General features: G+C 38.4%; 3 protein-coding genes across 4 annotated transcripts; 2 read left to right on the top strand and 1 right to left on the bottom strand.

Moving 5' to 3' along the window:
• Positions 1–889: 889 nt before the first annotated feature.
• On the top strand, positions 890–5907 carry gch2 (GTP cyclohydrolase 2). The gene is made up of 6 exons (XM_058406223.1): positions 890–1304; positions 2182–2291; positions 2455–2510; positions 3260–3291; positions 3407–3491; positions 5003–5907. Exons 1-6 carry the CDS (start codon positions 1031–1033, stop codon positions 5130–5132), a joined length of 687 nt encoding a protein of 228 aa, XP_058262206.1. The 5' UTR covers positions 890–1030; the 3' UTR covers positions 5133–5907.
• A 72-nt stretch (positions 5908–5979) lies between these two features.
• Positions 5980–10227, bottom strand: cript (cysteine-rich PDZ-binding protein). The gene is made up of 5 exons (XM_058406229.1): positions 10101–10227; positions 7343–7408; positions 7083–7137; positions 6896–6999; positions 5980–6752 (listed from the first exon to the last, which is right to left on the bottom strand). The coding sequence occupies exons 1-5, from the start codon at positions 10159–10161 to the stop codon at positions 6688–6690; spliced, it is 351 nt and encodes a 116-aa protein (XP_058262212.1). The 5' UTR covers positions 10162–10227; the 3' UTR covers positions 5980–6687.
• Positions 10228–10423: 196 nt separating this feature from the next.
• pigf (phosphatidylinositol glycan anchor biosynthesis, class F) lies at positions 10424–17803 on the top strand. Of its 2 annotated transcripts, none has more exons than XM_058406226.1 (6): positions 10424–10641; positions 10951–11182; positions 11276–11367; positions 12193–12309; positions 13811–13919; positions 16958–17803. In XM_058406226.1, exons 2-6 carry the CDS (start codon positions 10955–10957, stop codon positions 17069–17071), a joined length of 660 nt encoding a protein of 219 aa, XP_058262209.1. In that variant the 5' UTR covers positions 10424–10641; positions 10951–10954; the 3' UTR covers positions 17072–17803. The 2 variants fall into 2 exon arrangements, with proteins under 2 accessions (XP_058262209.1, XP_058262208.1); XM_058406225.1 differs by having other exon boundaries at positions 10948–11182.
• The last annotated feature ends 94 nt before the right edge of the window (positions 17804–17897 follow it).

Here is a 17897-nt window from a genome sequence, read left to right as displayed (position 1 = left end):
AGTGAACAAAGGAAAATAGTTTGGCTCTGGAAATACTGTGTAAAGCTTGTGAACAAACTTGGCTTGATAAAGCCGGCTATATCTTCTTAAAGAATACAAGTTGTTGACATTGTAAGCTGAAGAATAAGAGCAAGTAACACAGATTTCTGAAAAATGCAATTTGTTAACACTGGTAAAGTGGTTTTAAAATGCAAGGAGACGCAAAATGTGTGTGAATGTTTGGGAGTTTTTAATGGTTTATCATGTTTGTTGGATGAAATTACCATTTTAAAAAAAATGAATTTCAAATGCAAAACATCATGAATGATTTGAATCCTATTAGCAAATATTCCAAAACCTGCTACAGTGCATGGAGTCTGACAGCTGATGCCATGTTTTCATAGATCACACAAAAGTTCAACATATCAGTGAAGAGGTGTAAGGAACACTACTGTTTTAAATGCTTCACCATCATCCTGGAAGAAAAAAACAGGACCATAGGGCTAAATGACCACAGATCTGTCTTCTTATTGTCTGAAATCATGAACAACTACAAATTTGTAGATTTCATGTTGAAGGCATGTATTATTATGTTACTGAATAATAGCTAGTTCTATTTATGTTATAATAATCATTAATTCACATTAATCTGAATTTGTAAAACAAAGAAGGGTCAAAAATATTGATATTCTTATATAATATATGAGTTTGGGGGCATGTGAGGCTTAATATACTGAATGAGTTATGCGCACGTGAAGTCTTTCAAGAAAGGGAACAATTCTTGGTATTCTATCTATCCCAGTTAGGTGTCCTTTCACTGGTCGACTGACTGTAATGAAAGCATTGGGCAATGGGCAATTTTTGATAATCGACGCTGTGCTGTCTGCGTGATAGTCGACGTGAGCAAAAAACGGTATAAATAGGCGACACGGAAAGGAGCAGAGCATAAGCAGCGAGCAACAGGTACCTCCTGACGCACAGACCAAAGCAGCAAGCTTCATCATCCACTTCACTTAACCTCAGTTCAGTTTAGCTCAAAATACTTAATACAATGGAGTACCGCAACGGCATGGACATGAACGGCGTGACCGAGGTGATGTGCCATAACGGCTGTAACAGCGACAGCACCGTGCAGCAGCTGAAACGGGGCGAAGCAGCGCGCTTGAAGGCGGAGGAGCGGCGAGTGGCGGTCATGCAGTCAGCCTACACCGCCATCCTGCACGCTGTCGGAGAGGACACTGAGCGTGACGGACTGGTCAAAACTCCTCTCCGAGCCGCCACGGCCATGCAGTTCCTGACAAAGGGCTACCACCAAGACGTCTACGGTGAGGAAGCAATTCTGCTCCTTAGCTATACCACCTATATGCGATTTATTGGGATACCCTAATAGTTTCATACCCTTTACGCTCACCTTTAGTCTAGAAAGATAATATGCACCATACCAGCTACAGTTTAATACTATTTCCTCTGACATTGTATAGAAATCCAAATTCTAATTCTGGGGTAGCAAATGCAGCAAATTATAATGATCTGCATTTTTAACTAATGCAGTAATGCTTTATGTGTTAAAGTTCGCACCAGACTCTCCAGAAATGGGAATAGTCCAACAGCAACTTCCAGCCAATAAGTTTTTAGCGCATGCTTTTGATTTAAATGTTGCAAGCAAACATTTTACCATGTCTTAGCTGTCATAATAAGGGATTTGTTTTAATATATTGCATGGCATCTCATACAGCTCATAACCCCGGGGGTGAGGGGTTGGCTGGGGTGCGAGGGGGTTGGCAGAGTGGACAGTTGGATAATGTGGGTTTGGCTAGTTTCCTTTCTTTTTGGAGCCCTCCCTGTTAGGAAAGTGTTTTAAATAGAGACGAACCAAATAACCTTTTTTTTTCTTCCAGATATACCTTATACATAGTTGCTTGTACTGGTGCTTCTTTCAGATAAATTCTGGAAACCTTTTTTTTGTATATTAGACACCCGGGACTGAAGATTGGAACAAAACATCCCTTTTGTGGCTGTGTTCAGCCACCCGTTCGTGCTTTAGATCTCAGTATGATTCATTTTATGGCCTTGCTTTCATACATACCCTTAACTTAAGCAGAGTATTTAATTGGGCTATTTTAAGCTCTTGTAACTTATGGTAAAATGCAGCATGGAACACAATTGCCATTAACTAATCCAATAAACAATATCTCTTTGCAGATGTCCTTAATAATGCCATTTTTGACGAAGATCATGATGAGATTGTTATAGTGAAAGACATTGACATGTTCTCGCTATGTGAACATCATCTAGTACCATTCTTCGGCAAGGTATGTTTAAACAAACCAACTATTCAGAGAGAGAGGGTGAGATATAGAGAATGCTGAGAAATTAAGGTTAACAAGTTAATGTTACATAGGAGAGGGAGCAGACAGGAACATATTGACCAAACATTATAGTGGAGATTATACTCTCATGTTTTCTGATACTTAGGTCCACATAGGATATTTGCCAAGAAAGAAAGTGGTTGGACTTAGTAAACTTGCAAGGTGAGTATGCAGTGCATGTGCACATATCCATGCAACATTTAGCATAGCAGTTTTTAAAAGGACATGGTGTCTCATCAGAGGGGAAGTCGAGAGACTGAAGGGACATGTTAGTCAAAGGCCAGTGAGTTCTTCCGTTAGCATAGCCCATTGACTTGAGGCTTAGACTCAAAGCCTGACAATGCATCCTTTTTCATCTAAAAACAAACAGCCAAACTCGCTTCTGGCGCTGAGAAAATCCCTTTCAGTCTCAGCTTGTCCCTCCACCAGCCTGTGGGAACCCATGCTATTTCTCACTACATTTAGCAAGAAGCCCTTCAATGCTGACTCTGCATTAGTAATGTGGAGCCAGACTGCATCACTAATCAACTGTAGACCTGGGGCTTCCTCGTCCTTCATTCCTGAGTGTGCACCAAAGGATTAAAACAAATCACAGTGATAATCACCGATACATTTGTATACAGGTTGAGGTTCATGAATGATTGACAAAGCATTTTCAGATGTATATATGGTCACTGCAGGACTTGAGTCCAGAGGCTAACTGAGGCCAGACCTGCTTAAAAAAGAATATTGATTAAAAGATTAATCATTACTGCAGGCTAGTAGTTAGGCTACAGGCTGCTTTAGACACACAACCCAAGTGCAACAAGTGCAGACTAACAAAAAAAAGCCATCCAAAACTAAGTAATTTGAGGTGAAATTATATATATATGATATATTCATCTTTCTGTCTTAACTTTGTCACCCTGCAGAATTGTAGAAGTCTACAGCCGCAGATTACAAGGTAATCCCAGCTGGTGAAGTGAATGTTCCTGCATATTTTATGAATAAATCTCGATACAGATAACATGCTACCTATGATTAATGTGCTTCCTTCTCCACATTGTCTTCCATTGTAGTACAAGAGCGTCTGACGAAGCAAATTGCCACGGCCATCTTTGAAGCCCTGAAGCCAGCAGGAGTAGCAGTAGTCATTGAAGCAGCGTAAGTTCCTTTATTTTCATCAGTCACACAGATATATATATAAGCCATTGGGCTTACACAAGTATTTAACTCTCTTGAATTTATCCACATTTTGTAGAGTTATAATCTGGAATTGAAACATATTAAATTGGTATTTATATCATTTTATTTACATCGTATGTCTGACATTCGATGTACCAACACATTTCTATTACGATACAGAGGTTAATTAACCAAAAAAAGCAGATTTGTGTTAGTTGTTGGCTGTGCTTTTACCCTGGGAGAAACTTAGAAGAAAAAGAAGTTTGGCTGCAAGTACAAACTCAAATCCTCTAGTATGTGTGTCTCTCAGCTTTGCAGATCTACATGTTGGAATTTTTGCCCATTCATCTTGGCAAATTGTTCAAACTTTGTCATGCTCTAAATGGAAACAATTGGTGAAAAGCAATTCTCAAGTCCTGCTACTGATTCTCAGTGGGGTTGAGGTCTGGGGGACATTCAAAGACATTCATGTGCTTGGTTTTGAACCACTCCACTGTAGCTTTGGCAGTATGCATCCAGTCTGTGCCCTAGCTTCAAGTGTTTTGCAAACCGTAACAGATTATGTTCTAGGATTCCTATGTATTTGACTTCTTCTTCCCACAGTTTTGCAATTCCTATTGATCAAAAGCATCCTCATAGCATGATACTACCACCATGTGCCAATCTGGGGGTGGTGTTTTCAGGGTAATGAGGAGTGTCAGGTTTCTACCAAAGGAAGCACTTACAGTTGAATTTTGGTCTCTACAGAATAGAAAACCCTTTTTTTTCACATGTTAGCTGAGCCATCAATATTCCTTTTAGCAAAATGAAAATGGCTTTTATGTTTACTTGTTTTGCTTTATTATACGATTCCATAAAGCACTCCAGCCTTGTGGAGTATCCAGGATGTAGATGTGCTGGAACAGCTTCTTTTATCTGAATCTGAATCTGTGGATATCTCTAGTTATCCTTGACCTTTTGGTTACTTCTCTGACTATTGCCCTCCTTACCTGGTCACTGACATTTGGTGAGTGGCCTCCTCTAGACAGAGCCAGGGTTGTGCAATATTGTTTTCAATTTTAATAATGTATGTAATGGATGTATTTTACAAAAAGGTTTGGGGGGTTGCCTTAGATTTTAGTTGAGGACCATAACCTCAGTGCATTCTGGTAGTGGGGCAGAATTGTCAGAATCCATGTTTGCAATTTGCACACTGGTGTAATTGTATAATTTATATAAAATAACTAATTTTATGTTGTTTGAAGTAACTCTCATTTAATATGATCACTTTTTTCTGATTTAAACATATAAAGCAATGCAGGCCTAAAGTGTAAAAAGCAAGCCTGTTTATAGTTTAAATATAGTTTTGCCATTTTTGTGTAGGCTTATCGCACTAATGTGCTGCATGCTTATGACGTAAATATTTCATTTTATTCCTATTAATTTTACACACACATCATTAATATAGAGTCATACTTTCTCACTTTTAAACTGAACACATTTCATTGCAGTCACATGTGCATGGTCATGCGTGGTGTGCAGAAGATGAACAGCCGTACCATGACCAGTACCATGCTGGGAGTATTCAAAGAGGATCTGAAGACTCGTGACGAGTTTCTGGCACTGACCAAGGGCAGTTAGTGTCCCACTGCTCTTTCATTACAATGTCATCTTGACATGAAACACCAGCAAAGCGGTTTCGCACCTAACTGAGCCATAACATTCACTTCTTTTGGCATCGACACGTCCTAAATGTGCTTGATGTTAGGGCAACACTTGCTGTTACATCAACCTAATCATAAATACTCCACCACAGAGGCAATTTTAATTTTATTTAAATAGCCTTAAGGCATGTTGCCATGTTGATATACATAACTAATTCTAACTACTTTATAGCTGCTTGAAAAACTAATGAATGATTAACTTTTAGCTTTAGTACTATTTTAACAAAGTGATTGTACTGATAATATTTTTTAATATCTAAATGTCAAGCCTGACTGCTTATTTAACATTGACTACCATCTGTCATGTTATGATAGAATTTTCATGCAATTATGTATTTAAGTGGATCTTATCCTTTTTTCTTGTCTGATATTTATAGGATCTATAAATATACACAGGTCCACATTCACTGTTTCTTTACTGGAATAATCGATCAGTCGACATGCTGACAGCTTGTTAACACTGTAAATTTCATTTCCTGAACAAGTTAAGTTTTTGGCAGGTCCATGATTAATTTTTCATCTACGGAAACTGCTTTATCCTGGTGGATCCTGGATATGACACACGCACATCTGAGCATACAGGGTGAACAACCGCTAATTTACAAATGCATCATTGAAAATGTAACTTTCTTTTACAACTTATTTAAAATGAAATCCTCTGTAATACACTCTCAAAACAATAAAATATTATTAAAAAAAAAAAACAGCTTGCTTGTCAGATTTTATCTTCATGTGTGGGGAAAAAAAAACTATTTACATCGACATGGTTTACTCCATTTTATTATGGCCAAAAAAAAAAAAAAACATTTTTAGAGGCATAAAAGTATGAGAAGCAAAAAAAGAATATATACAGAAGAGATGGCAAAAATAATAATAAAAACATTACTCATGATCATATTTATTGGGTTGTAATATGCAATAAACAGTCTTTAATAATACACAAACTTACAAAATTCATACAATCATGGAAATGGGGAAAAGAAAACTGCCTCTAGGAAAAGATGATATTTAAATGTCAACATTGAAACCTCAAGGTTAACTGCCGGTAAATATCTGGTACTAAAATAGCCTGCAGTGGTGGCACTGTGATGTGCGTTTTAAAACAATTTACATATTGAATATGGTTTGCAAATAAATCAACATTTAAATGGGGGAAATATTCTATACTCTGAAACAGAAAACATATGAAACAAGTACATAGACCTTTTTCGTTTAGCAAAGGCATCTAATTTTATCCATACAGTGCAAGTTGCTATATTGCTTTAAAGTAATCTACTGAGGAAAGAAGAAAAACATCAAAAATGTGTATCCAGCTGTGGTACAGTATTATACTACTGCACCATTGTGTTGAATAAGAACATAAACACCACCACAAACTGATAGGCCTCTAATTTAATCTGAATATGACGAGCAGTTTTCCTACACAACTCTTCCACCCCTCTAAAAAGATTAGAAATGTCTGTCTGTTCCAATCACACTGAGGTCTGCTTGTAGTTCTTGGTGTCCAGAACCTTCTTGCCACACATGGCACAGATCCCTGGCCAAACAGAAAACAGGAATACAATTCAGGATATAAAATATGAGAAATCTTCTATTAAAGCAGCTTATCATCAAATATCATGTTAAATATTAACGACTTCTAATATTAATGACAAACATTAATGACCTAAAAAAACGTACCTTTCTTGTAAGCACATCCCTGACAGTAATGCGACCCAGACTGGTGGACGGAGCTTTTGCATATTCTGCATGTGGCAAAACCTGTCTTTCCATATGGATCAAACCTAAAACAGAGTACAAATGTTGCATATTACAGTATTACTGGCAATGGGACAGCAAAATGAGTTTCATTTTAAAATAATCATACCTGGCCTTTTTTGATGTCAACATTTTATTTTCGTTGATCTTCCGCCCACCACTCTCTGTAAAACACATTACAACATTTATCACGGACATAAGCGTTGATTTTAGATTATCTTGAGATCTTGTCTTGTGCTAGGAATCTGCTAGGATATGCACAAAACATGCATCCATGGGCACCAAATGAGTCTTTGTGCCTAGATATACAGTACATAGTGTTGACTCAATGGCTACAGATAATATCCAATAACAGAGAAAGGGCATAACCTGTTGTATTTCTTGCACCATCTTTCCAGGTATCAGGAGTAATAACTCGTCCAAGTTTCTTCTCACCTAGAGGCAAAAAACATTGTAATGCACAATTAACTTTAGAAGACAAACAACACTTGAAGGCTCCAAATAGCGTGCTAAAAAAAAGCCTTGTTCTTGTTCCCCTACAACAGTATGTGTTCAAGAATTTCAAAAATACTACCCTATAGAATTTAAAGTTCATACATAAAACACTCGCATCTGAAAACAAACATTTTTTTTTAGCACTATTAGTATTCATTTAAATGAGTAACTTAGTGCCTTCAGTTGTTCCTACCATAGTGTTTCTGTTCTCTTTCTTAGATTAATAAGAAAAATGCAGCTTGTCATGATACTAAAAATCTCCTCTTTTTCTGTTACTGTGTGCGGACACACTGAAGGCGTCTTCCAAAAGTGCTACGTCAATATGTTTTTATAGAAAATGTCACAATGTCCACAATTTATAAATCTGACATGCCTCCAGCCTTATTAGAGAAGGCTTTCCATCAGATATGGATGTATACGTGTGGCTGTATGGATTTACCAACTGAGCCACATGAGCATTAGTGAGATCAGACACTTTTTTTTAAGTGAGAAGGTCTGGGGTTCAGTCAACGTGCAAATTCATCCCAAAGGTCCAGGGGCGTCATTATGCTAGAATAGATTTGGGCTCCTTAGTTAACGTGAACGGATGTTATAATACGACAGCATATACAGCTCTGGAAAAAAATAAGAGACCACTGCAAAATAATCAGTTTCTTCTGTTTTTTTCTTACAGGTGCATGTATTGGTGAGATGAAGAGTTTTGTTTCATTTTTTGACAATATTTCTCCTAAATTCAAAATATAACTATTGTTATTTAGAGCGTCTATTTAAAGGAAATGACAACACATCAAAATAACCCAAGATCATGCAGTATTTGCAGAGCTTTAATAACTCAAATAAAACAAAATGCAAATAATTTGTAAACAAATTGTGTTAATGCTTTGGCTAAATAACATTAAGAAATCAGTATTTGGTGGAATAACCCTGATTTGCATGCGCTTTGGCTCCATGCTCTCCACCAGTTTTTCACATTGCTGTTGGGGAACTTTATACTACTCTTTTTGCAAAAAAGCAAACAGCTCAGCTTTGCTTGATGGTTTGTGACCATCCATCTTCCTCTTGATGACATTCCAGAGGTTTTCAATAGGGTTCAAATCTGGAGATTGGGCAGTGCTCTCTTATTTTTTTCCAGAGCTGTATAATGACTTTTTTTTTTTATATTATGTGCTTCCACCTTGTGCAGCAAGAGTTTTGGGAAAGGCCCACAGGTGTGATGGTCAGGTGACCATATACTTTGATCGTGTATAAGCTGTGGTAGTCATATTGTGGCAGAACAACAGACTACAGTATACTTGCAGTGTGACAAGTTAGGTGTAGTTAGATACGATACACTATATTGCCAAAGTTTTGGGACACCCCTCCAAATCACTGAATTCAGGTGTCAGACTTAGCCTCTTAGTTCCAGTGAAAGGAACTCTTAATGCTTCAGCATACCAAAACATTTTTGGACAATTTCATGCTTCCAACTTTGTGGGAACAGTTTGGGGATGACCCCTTCCTGTTCCAACAAGACTGCACACCAGCGCACAAAGCAAGGTCCATAAAGACATGGATGAGTGAGTTTGGTGTGGAGGAACTTCATAGAGTCCTGACCTCAACCCGATAGAGCACATTTGGGATGAATTAGAGTGGAGACTGTGAGCCAGGCCAAAACTGGGACGTCTGCCTTTACATGCACATGAATATAATATGGAGTTGGCCCGCCCTTTACAGCTATTACAGCTTACTAGCTATTACAGGCTTTCCACAAGGTTTAGGAGTGTGTTTATGGGAATTTTTGACCATTCCACTAGAAGCACATTTGTGAGGTCAGCCACTGATGCTGGATGTGAAGGTCTGGCTCACAGTCTCTGCTCCAGTTCATCCCAAAGGTGCTCTATCGGGTTGAGGTCAGGACTCTATGAAGTTCCTCCACAACAAACTCACTCATCCATGTCTTTATGGACGTTGCTTTGTGCACTGGTGTGCAGTCATGTTGGAACAGGAAGGGGTCATCCCCAAACTGTTCCCACAAAGTTGGGAGCATGGAATTGTCCAAATTGTCTTGGTATATTGAAGCATTAAGAGTTCCTTTCACTGAAACTAAGAGGACAAGCCCAACCCCTGAATTCAATGATTTGGAGAGGTGTCCCAAAACGTTTGGCAATATAAGTGTATCTTACTAAACTAAACCAAACCGCTGTAATATTAGCTACCTACATTAATACAGGTGTAAAGCGAAACATATCCGTTTTGGTAAGGTATAACAGTTCTCATGACATTAGTCATATGGGGAAAAAAATCAAGAAAAATAAATAAATAAAACAGCATGTTTAGCTGATAAGAGAAGAAAGGCGCACGCTAAGCTAAGCTAAGCTAAACTAAATAAAGCTCAGCTCCGTATTGTTTATCCAAGCCATTTAGCGTCTTTATTCCACAGTATCTGTGTTATCGTGTTATTCCTGACTGAATACAGTGTCTATGGGATTCTCCTGCTGTGTAGGAGCCGTGTCTAACAACATATCACACCAACCTTAACTAACCAGCTGACTACAGCTAAACTAACACACCCAGAAACAACTAATATCGAGACACTTGGAAATTAACATCATTTAGGTTTTTATACTCAAAACGAAAAACGAGATATACATACATTTCTCACAAACCATTGTTTCAAGCTGTAAATACAAAGTCCAGGCCAACCGTGAAAACATAAACTGTGGACTGAAGCTGAAAACTACACAAAACCACTACACAACTTTAAAAAATACAAGTCCTAAACCGACGAACAACAAAAACGTCAAATTAAACAAAATTCATTATTTATTTCTATATTAAAAAAAACACCAGCAAAGGTAGATTTAGCTAGATGATAAGTGTAGATGTATATATGATTGAAAATCATATCAAATCAATTTGTCGTACTCTGTAGATATCCTTTATTTTGTTTCTTAAGAGTTTTGACCTTGCCGTCGCCATTGTGGGTCACGTGACTTCGTGATGCCGGAAGAGCGCGACCTAAATTAAATCGCTCGTGTCCTCTGTCTTGGATTATTGCTTTATGAAATGTGCGATTTAAAGTATTTTATGATTTGTCTCTGCTGATCATTTAAATAGGCTACAAAGAGCAAGAGCTTTCTCTTTACAAAGTCAACAAAATAGCCGAGAAAGAAGCGAAGTAATTCTTTACCTTGGTAAGTATTCATGACTCAGACGTCATTTCTAAGGTTTCCCTGTGTGGTTCATACAGAGCAAATATTATTTTTTTTATAAACATATTATTATTAATGTATTATTAGCTGCATGGTTTGAATTTAAATGCATTGCATGTTTATAATATGCAATAAATATGTCATAAGATGTGTTTTGTGAGAGTAATAACAAAGGCAGTGGTTTTTCTCTTAATGTTGCTATTCCTTGCATATCATGATCATTCATGTATTTAAATCTATCAATCACTCCATCAATATTTCATTTATGCAATGCCTTTTCTTTTAAAGCAGAGTCATGTGGGAAGTAGAAATCAGAGGCATGGCATCAGCTCACGCCCTCCTCGCCGGCTCTGTGCTGGTAGGAAGCCTGGTGCCTGCTCTCTCTGTGGAGAACTTTTCAGTGTATGGGACACACTTGGTGTGGCTTTATTCTGTGTGTGGTTGTGTTGCCATAGTCAACATCACTGTGTTTTGGCTTCTCGGCATCAGTCCACCGACAAAGAAACACACACTGAGCTATAAGGTACAGATATTCAAGTCTAAGCTCTTAAAAATGAGAAAAAAATGCATGTTGTTTTCCATTTTATTCAATTTGTATATCTCTCTTTTGTTTCAGCTTTCTCGACTGATTAGATCCTGTGTGTATTTTCTGCTGTCTTGCCTCTTCTTCCACACTGTGGTTGTTCTGTATGGGGCATCTCTGCTGGAGTGAGTATTACGCTATTTGCCTAAAATATGTGGACACCTGACCATTACACCCATGTGTGCTTGTTGAATATTCTAGTCCAGCTTTAGTCCCCTGTTGCAGCTATAATAACCTCCACTCTTTTTGGAAAGCTTTCCAAAAGGGTCTGGAGAATGGTTGTGGAGCCAATTTAAACATAAGAGCGTTAGTGAGGTCAGGCACACAGAGTAAAACTTCCAGTTCATCTCAAAAGTGATGAGTGGGACTGAGGTCATGGCTCTGTGTAAGCCTCTGTGCAAGTTCTTCCACACCAACCGTGGCAAACTGTGTGTATATAAACCTTGGTTTGTTCATGCTGGAACAGGTTTTGGCATACTTTGTTACAGCATACAAAACAACAGTTTGGGAAGAACCACATCTGGGTCAGATGTCTATATACTTTAAGTTTAGACAGCAGGAATAAGGAACACATTCTCTATTTGATTCAGTTTATTTGCACAAACAATTTAACAGTTGATCTGAAAGTGTAATGTGTAATTTGTGTATTTTTTTAACATGCATGAAGCAGCAGTGTTCTGCGGTGTTATCCTGAAAAGTCTACAATAATTTTTTATTAAAATGGGTCACACCACACCGATGTCATCTTACAACTTTTCTCATTTTACTGAGCAATTGAGGGTTAAGGGCCCAGCAGTGACAGCTTGGTGGACCTGGGATTTGAACCCACAACCTTCCAATCAGTAGTGCGACACCTTAACTACTAAGTATCAAACAGTAGTAGCAGAAACATGCTAATAATGTGTGGATAATGAAGTGTGTAACTGAATGGTGTTTTTGTTGTTGTGCAGGTCAGCTCTGGAGACGTTTTCTCTGGCTGTACTGCTCTCCACTCTCACCACACTGAGGTGTCTGTGTATGCTTGGGCCAAACGTACAGGCTTGGATCCGGGTTTTCAGTAGAGATGGGTGAGGGCTGTTTCTTCATATATACATCATATGGTCAAAAATGACACCTGACCATCACGTGTTTTATATGAGTGACCACAACACCATTAGTCACAAGACAATTATTAGGTCATGCACTAATTTCATATGAGGAGGCCAGGGTTGCTGTCGGCTTTCTGTTTAATTTCAAATACTTATATTACAGCATACAAAGACGAGAATTGTGTGCTTCCACATTTTGTAGAATTCAAAGAAATTCATCTTTTTAAAATATATCTGTGTGCCACTAGGTGGAGATCTTACACCATACACACATTTGAAAACAGTAAAACATTCTGCATCACGTTTCAGATACTTAGAAAAGTCACAGTGCTTGTAAATGTTACAGGTCACTCATATGCAAACAGAGGGTAACATTTAAAATCCTTAAAGTGATATTGGTAGGGTTAGCTAGGTGTACTTTCTGAGTCGAGATTGTGTATAAGTTTGAGAAAACATAACTTGCATGGGCCTGGCTTAAAGAATGCCCAGTGTTTATACAGCTTTGTTATCTCTCCCTAAGCACTGCAGGAAGTTAGTCTCTTTTTAGTCACCAGCAATGAAATGTGGGGAATTATATTTCGTTATGGAAATTTAGAACAAGTTTTCTTTAACTAGTGTTAATTAAAGCTTTAGTTAACATTAAATACCGTAAACTTTAGCACTGAAAGACCATGAGTCATGTTAAAGAAATCAATGCTTGTTAATCTTTGGCTTTTCCATCACTTATGGTTTGTGTGTTTGGATCAGGGATGCACCAATTCGCTATTAAGTATAGCTATAGGAGCCAACATTGACCTGAAACTATGGATCACATCAGATCAGGACGACAGTATTCACCAATTTGACCAATATTGGTTAATTTGAAATGAATATATAAGCAACATGATTAATGCATTAGTCTGAATTACCAGCACATTCAGATTTAGTTAGATGAAGATAAATGACTAAATTACTAAATAGATAAATGACTAAAAAGGGCCTTAAAGAAATGTTATTCAAAGTGTTCACAGTAAAATTAAGTTACTTATCCAGTAATTTCTTCTAAACATGTACAAAAATATTTTGTATTTGTGTACAGAACATAAAGAAATAAGTCAATTAAAATACAGTGACAATGCTCATGAAAAAATAGATACTAAAAACGAAGGTGGAAAACATGTGGCGCAGCTCTACATACTGTACACTCCTATAAGAAACACGACTCGATTGTCTTGTCTTACAAACTCTGTATTTGTCCTCCCATTGCTGTCCAGAAGAGAGTGAATCCCAGGATCCCACTCCCAATACACATCTTTAATTCATTCATTCACCAAAAACTGCTTTATCCTGATCAATGAAACACTGGATCCAAAACCTCTCCCAGGAACACACCCTGATTGAGAGAGATTCTAAAATATTTCCAGTTATAAATGAACATACTGTATGTTGTGTCCAGTAGCTTTCAATTGCAGTGTTGAGTAAAAAGTGCATGTTGTTGCAGGGCGATGTCCGTGTGGGACACATCACTTCAGATTACTACTGGCTGCAGCGTCGTTGGAGCCTGGCTTGGAGCTTTCCCCATTCCTCTTGACTGGGACAGACCCTGGCAGGTCAGTATAGACCAGGACAGTATCCACATATTAATATCATACTGGAATGTTAATTTAGTAGGAATGGATAATACAGCCATATATACTGTACACTGAATAAAATGTGTATGGTGAAGCAGATCTGTTGCTATTGAGTGTTCACTTTTGATGTTAAGAAATATTTAGTTACACGACACTAAGATCTGACTGCCGTGCAGAGAAAAAGGGGAAACTTAGAAATCAGGAACGTAAAAGAGAAGTGTCCCTGTGTGAGGTGGTTTCCAGCATTAGAAAGCTAAAAGTAACTTTGATATTATAACCTGGGTAAGCACAGATGTTTCTTCCCATTTCATCATAAAGTGTACCAAATTTGGTTCTTGGACCAAGATGCTAGCTACTCATCCTTACATTCCTGGTAGTTGTGAAGTGGAGACTCCACAGACCTGACTTCCAATACAAACAACAGATTCTTGATTGGATTGAGATCTGGGGAATTTGGAGGCCAGGTCAACACCTTTGTCGTGTTACATTTTGCATTGTGGCAGGATGCATTATGCTCCATGGTCCAGTTATACTGCTCACATGCCAACATGCGTTTTCGGTGGTGGACAGGGGTCAGCATGGCCACTCTGACCGGGCTGCAGCTATGATGCACTGTGTTTTGACACCTTAATAGCCAGCATTAACTTTTTCAGCAATTCATACTACAGTAGCTCTTCTGTTTAATCAGATTAGAGGCGAAAGCTTTCGTTCCCCACCCACATCTACGAGCCTTGGGTACTCATGACCCGGTCACGCATCACCAGTTTTCCTTTCTTGAACCACTTTTGGAAGGTAATAACCACTGCATATCAGAAACACTCAACAAGACCTGTTTTGAAGATGCTCTGACTCATCCAGCCATTACAATCTGGCCCTGTCAAAGTCACTCACATCCTTACATACATATATACATACACAGATCAGGCATAACATTAAAACCACTGACAGGTGCCGTGAATCACATTGATTGTCTTCTTGTAAGAAGATGGCACCAGTCAGATCTCAAAGTTAATGTGTTGGAAGCAGGAAATATCGGGAAGTGTAAGGCTCTAAGCGACTTTGACAAGGGCCAAATGTAATCATTGTCTAGTGTTATTTCAGTGGTTTATGCTAAACAAGCTTTTACTTTAAACCAGCTTCTATTTTTTTTTTTTTACCCCATTCAGCAGTTTCAGCAACTTTCTCCGAAAAAAGCAACGTTCCCATAAGGATTGCAAATGACCTGATTCAAGGATTCACTCCAGAACCATTACAGAGGACACAAATCTTTCAAATTTAGCTCAGGTACTATTCCTATTTAGGCCTAGTGCCTAATCGTAATATCAGAGGTAACATCAGGTTCAAGTTTCAGAGTAATCCAATCATAGTATGTAACGTATCCCTGTAGGAACTGTAAGGAAGAACCACAGTCAGGTAACAAACAACTTTGGGGGCAAATACTACTGGACACAAATGGACCAACAAATCTATCATAGCCTCCAGGGAGAGAGATTTTGCCAAGAATGAACTGGATGTTCATGAAAAATTAAAAGTTCCCAGCGCGTTAAAGGGCTGCACTGTAGCTTAAATTATTGATGCATGGCACAGAGACATCGATCAGAAAAAGGGGATGATGTTTGCCCTCAAAATGTCACACTGGAGTCTCCCATTTTTTTTCTTTCTTTCTCACTCACACACAACTGTCCAGAATGAACACTAAAGATGGAAATGTGTGCAGTTAAGCAGGAACACTGTGCTCCTCATCAGTGTAAGGTATGATGTAGTACGGCTTTAAACTAATGAGAAAACAGCTCGCTGGAGCATCTTCTCCCGTAGAGTAGTGGAGAGCTCTGACTCACACAAGCGCTATTCTCAGCACTATGATACACCACTGTAATGGAGCCGATATCACCCGCACAGCTCAGGAGATAATTGAGAAATCAATCTTGCTGACGCTTTTTAATTTCAGGCCTCTCTTCAGATCTGCTTGTTTTTAAGAGAGCACTTTCTTCTCCTAATAAGAAAGGAGGAAAAAAAAAATAGAGGAGAGCTTGCGCAGAATCAACCAGTGTTTCCTGTAATGAGACAGCTGGAGCCAATTACCATCAATCTGCTAAACTTGACAAAAGGAGATCAAAGTGGAAAATTCTGACTGTAGTGAAAATATCGCTCCTAAACATTGGGGAGTTGAGAAAAGACCAGATCAAAACGACCAGAAACACTTCTTCTTTAACTTTAAAGGTCACTGCTCGAGATGTGTTCATGACAACAATTTAATACTCAGACCATAACAGATTCAGTCATTTAGTAAATCTCACTGAAAATGTCAAAACCAACACGAGCAAGGACTAGATCGAATTTCACGTCAGCGCCATACGTTCATCCTGTATGAGCTCATGCTTGCATCTGTAAATAATTATGACAAATAACAAAATTTCTACATTCCGAGCAGACAAAAAGCAGGCAAGAAGATTAAACAGAGACGGCTTTTATGAAAAAAAAAACCACTTTATGTTCGGCAAACATCAGTTTCAGATAAAATGTACATAAAGTATTAATCACTATTCACTGAGTTGTAACTTTTTACGTTAAGAAAATAATTTGCACCATTTAATAGACTTCATGGAGATTTCCACTTGCAACTCACTAGGTATTTAATCCACAATATTCATAAAGCTTTTTCATTTTTATTATTTTTTTTTTAAAACTCATTTAATATTGGAAGCTGCAAAAACACTCAAATCACTGCTTGCATTTACTGTGCAATAAAATCCATTTAAAATAGCTATTGATGCTTAAATTCAGTACTTGATATAGTTTGTAAATGCAAAAGAAATCAGAGCTGAGGCCTCAAAAACACATAAAAATCAACGGCATGTGCATTAAAAAAAAAAAGAAACGGTTTAAAGCTTTGAGTATGAAAGTTGACCATTAAAACACCACAGTGATCTTGTTGGTTGCAGCCAGCGAGTTGTGCAGTTACAGAGCTGATTGGTTGTTGTTGATTCCACCTTTTCTCTGGGTCCTCCTCCTTCTAGGTGTGGCCCGTTTCCTGTTCCCTCGGGGCAACAGGAGGATTTCTGACAGGGCTGCTAGCTGCTCCGATCTGGATCCGTTGGCACCGCAAGCAGCTCACCTACAAACTCAAATGAAGGACAGGAACTTACAGGCACAGGCCACGTTCTGGATGAGCGTCTAAGGGCTGCGTTATAAATCATCCCCCTACAGGTTCCTCGTGCTTGCGCCAGCTCTTTTCCAAGTCATGTCCTCTGAGGTCAAATGCAGCAATAGAAAGTATTTTTTCCTCAGGTTTACAGGTTTAGTTGTTCCTTCAATCGCTGCAGTGGTTTGATACATATATACTTGATCATTCCGGATTTCATTCTTTCTTGTAATAAAGGACGTAAAAACCCAGACTGGAAAGAGAAACGTTTTGTAAAAGGCATTGGTTTTGCAACCTCATGTTGCCGGATGCGGGTTCCCTTTTTCAAGAAATAAAGTCTTGCTTCTGTAAATGTCTGGGGTGTTTGGTTGTGCTCTTTAAGCTGTCTGCATTTTCTCTCCAGCTCACGCATGCCTACAGAAGCAAAACTGAAAATACAGTCAGACTGTTTTCAGTCATCAGGATTGTTGTAGTGTGCCATTCATTGTCTTGCCCATGCAAGTTTTTCATTTTCTGTGCTTCTATGTTACTTGTTCCGGTGTTATCACAATCATGTTTAGTGTCCTTCTTGGTCACCAAGCTTTGCTCACAAATGCTTTTTGTCGTTGTTCTCACTCATTCACTCCCTCCGTCCCAGAGTAAAATTTGTTCCTGTTTTCTAAGTAGTAAAAGATTTCATACCTGTCCCCCCCCCACCTACTGCACAAGGTGTTTCCATTTTCTCTCATCTGTTAATGGAGGGGTTGCGCTCTGGTTGATTTTTAAAAATGCCCTCCTTAATTAAGGGGATGTGGTGTAGCTCTGACACTGAATCC

The sequence above is a fragment of the Hemibagrus wyckioides genome, linkage group LG13, assembly GCF_019097595.1.
Source record: "Hemibagrus wyckioides isolate EC202008001 linkage group LG13, SWU_Hwy_1.0, whole genome shotgun sequence".
Taxonomy (NCBI): domain Eukaryota; kingdom Metazoa; phylum Chordata; class Actinopteri; order Siluriformes; family Bagridae; genus Hemibagrus; species Hemibagrus wyckioides.
The sequence above is the reverse complement of the archived record's forward strand: the minus strand, read 5'-3'. Positions and strand labels throughout refer to the sequence as shown.

Bases quoted from the DNA above. Each gene is read 5' to 3' on its own strand.
- gch2 (XM_058406223.1), top strand. From the start codon at position 1,031: ATGGAGTACCGCAACGGCATGGACATGAACGGCGTGACCGAGGTGATG. The intron at 1,305-2,181 runs GTGAGGAAGCAA...ATCTCTTTGCAG, and splicing joins CTACCACCAAGACGTCTACG to ATGTCCTTAATAATGCCATT. The intron at 2,511-3,259 runs GTGAGTATGCAG...GTCACCCTGCAG, and splicing joins GGACTTAGTAAACTTGCAAG to AATTGTAGAAGTCTACAGCC.
- cript (XM_058406229.1), bottom strand. From the start codon at position 10,161: ATGTTTTCACGGTTGGCCTGGACTTTGTATTTACAGCTTGAAACAATG. The intron at 7,409-10,100 runs GTATGTATATCT...TTTTGCCTCTAG, and splicing joins AACAATGGTTTGTGAGAAAT to GTGAGAAGAAACTTGGACGA. The intron at 7,000-7,082 runs GTATGATTATTT...ACTCTGTTTTAG, and splicing joins TTGACATCAAAAAAGGCCAG to GTTTGATCCATATGGAAAGA.
- pigf (XM_058406226.1), top strand. From the start codon at position 10,955: ATGTGGGAAGTAGAAATCAGAGGCATGGCATCAGCTCACGCCCTCCTC. The intron at 11,183-11,275 runs GTACAGATATTC...CTTTTGTTTCAG, and splicing joins AACACACACTGAGCTATAAG to CTTTCTCGACTGATTAGATC. The intron at 13,920-16,957 runs GTCAGTATAGAC...TCCTCCTTCTAG, and splicing joins ACTGGGACAGACCCTGGCAG to GTGTGGCCCGTTTCCTGTTC.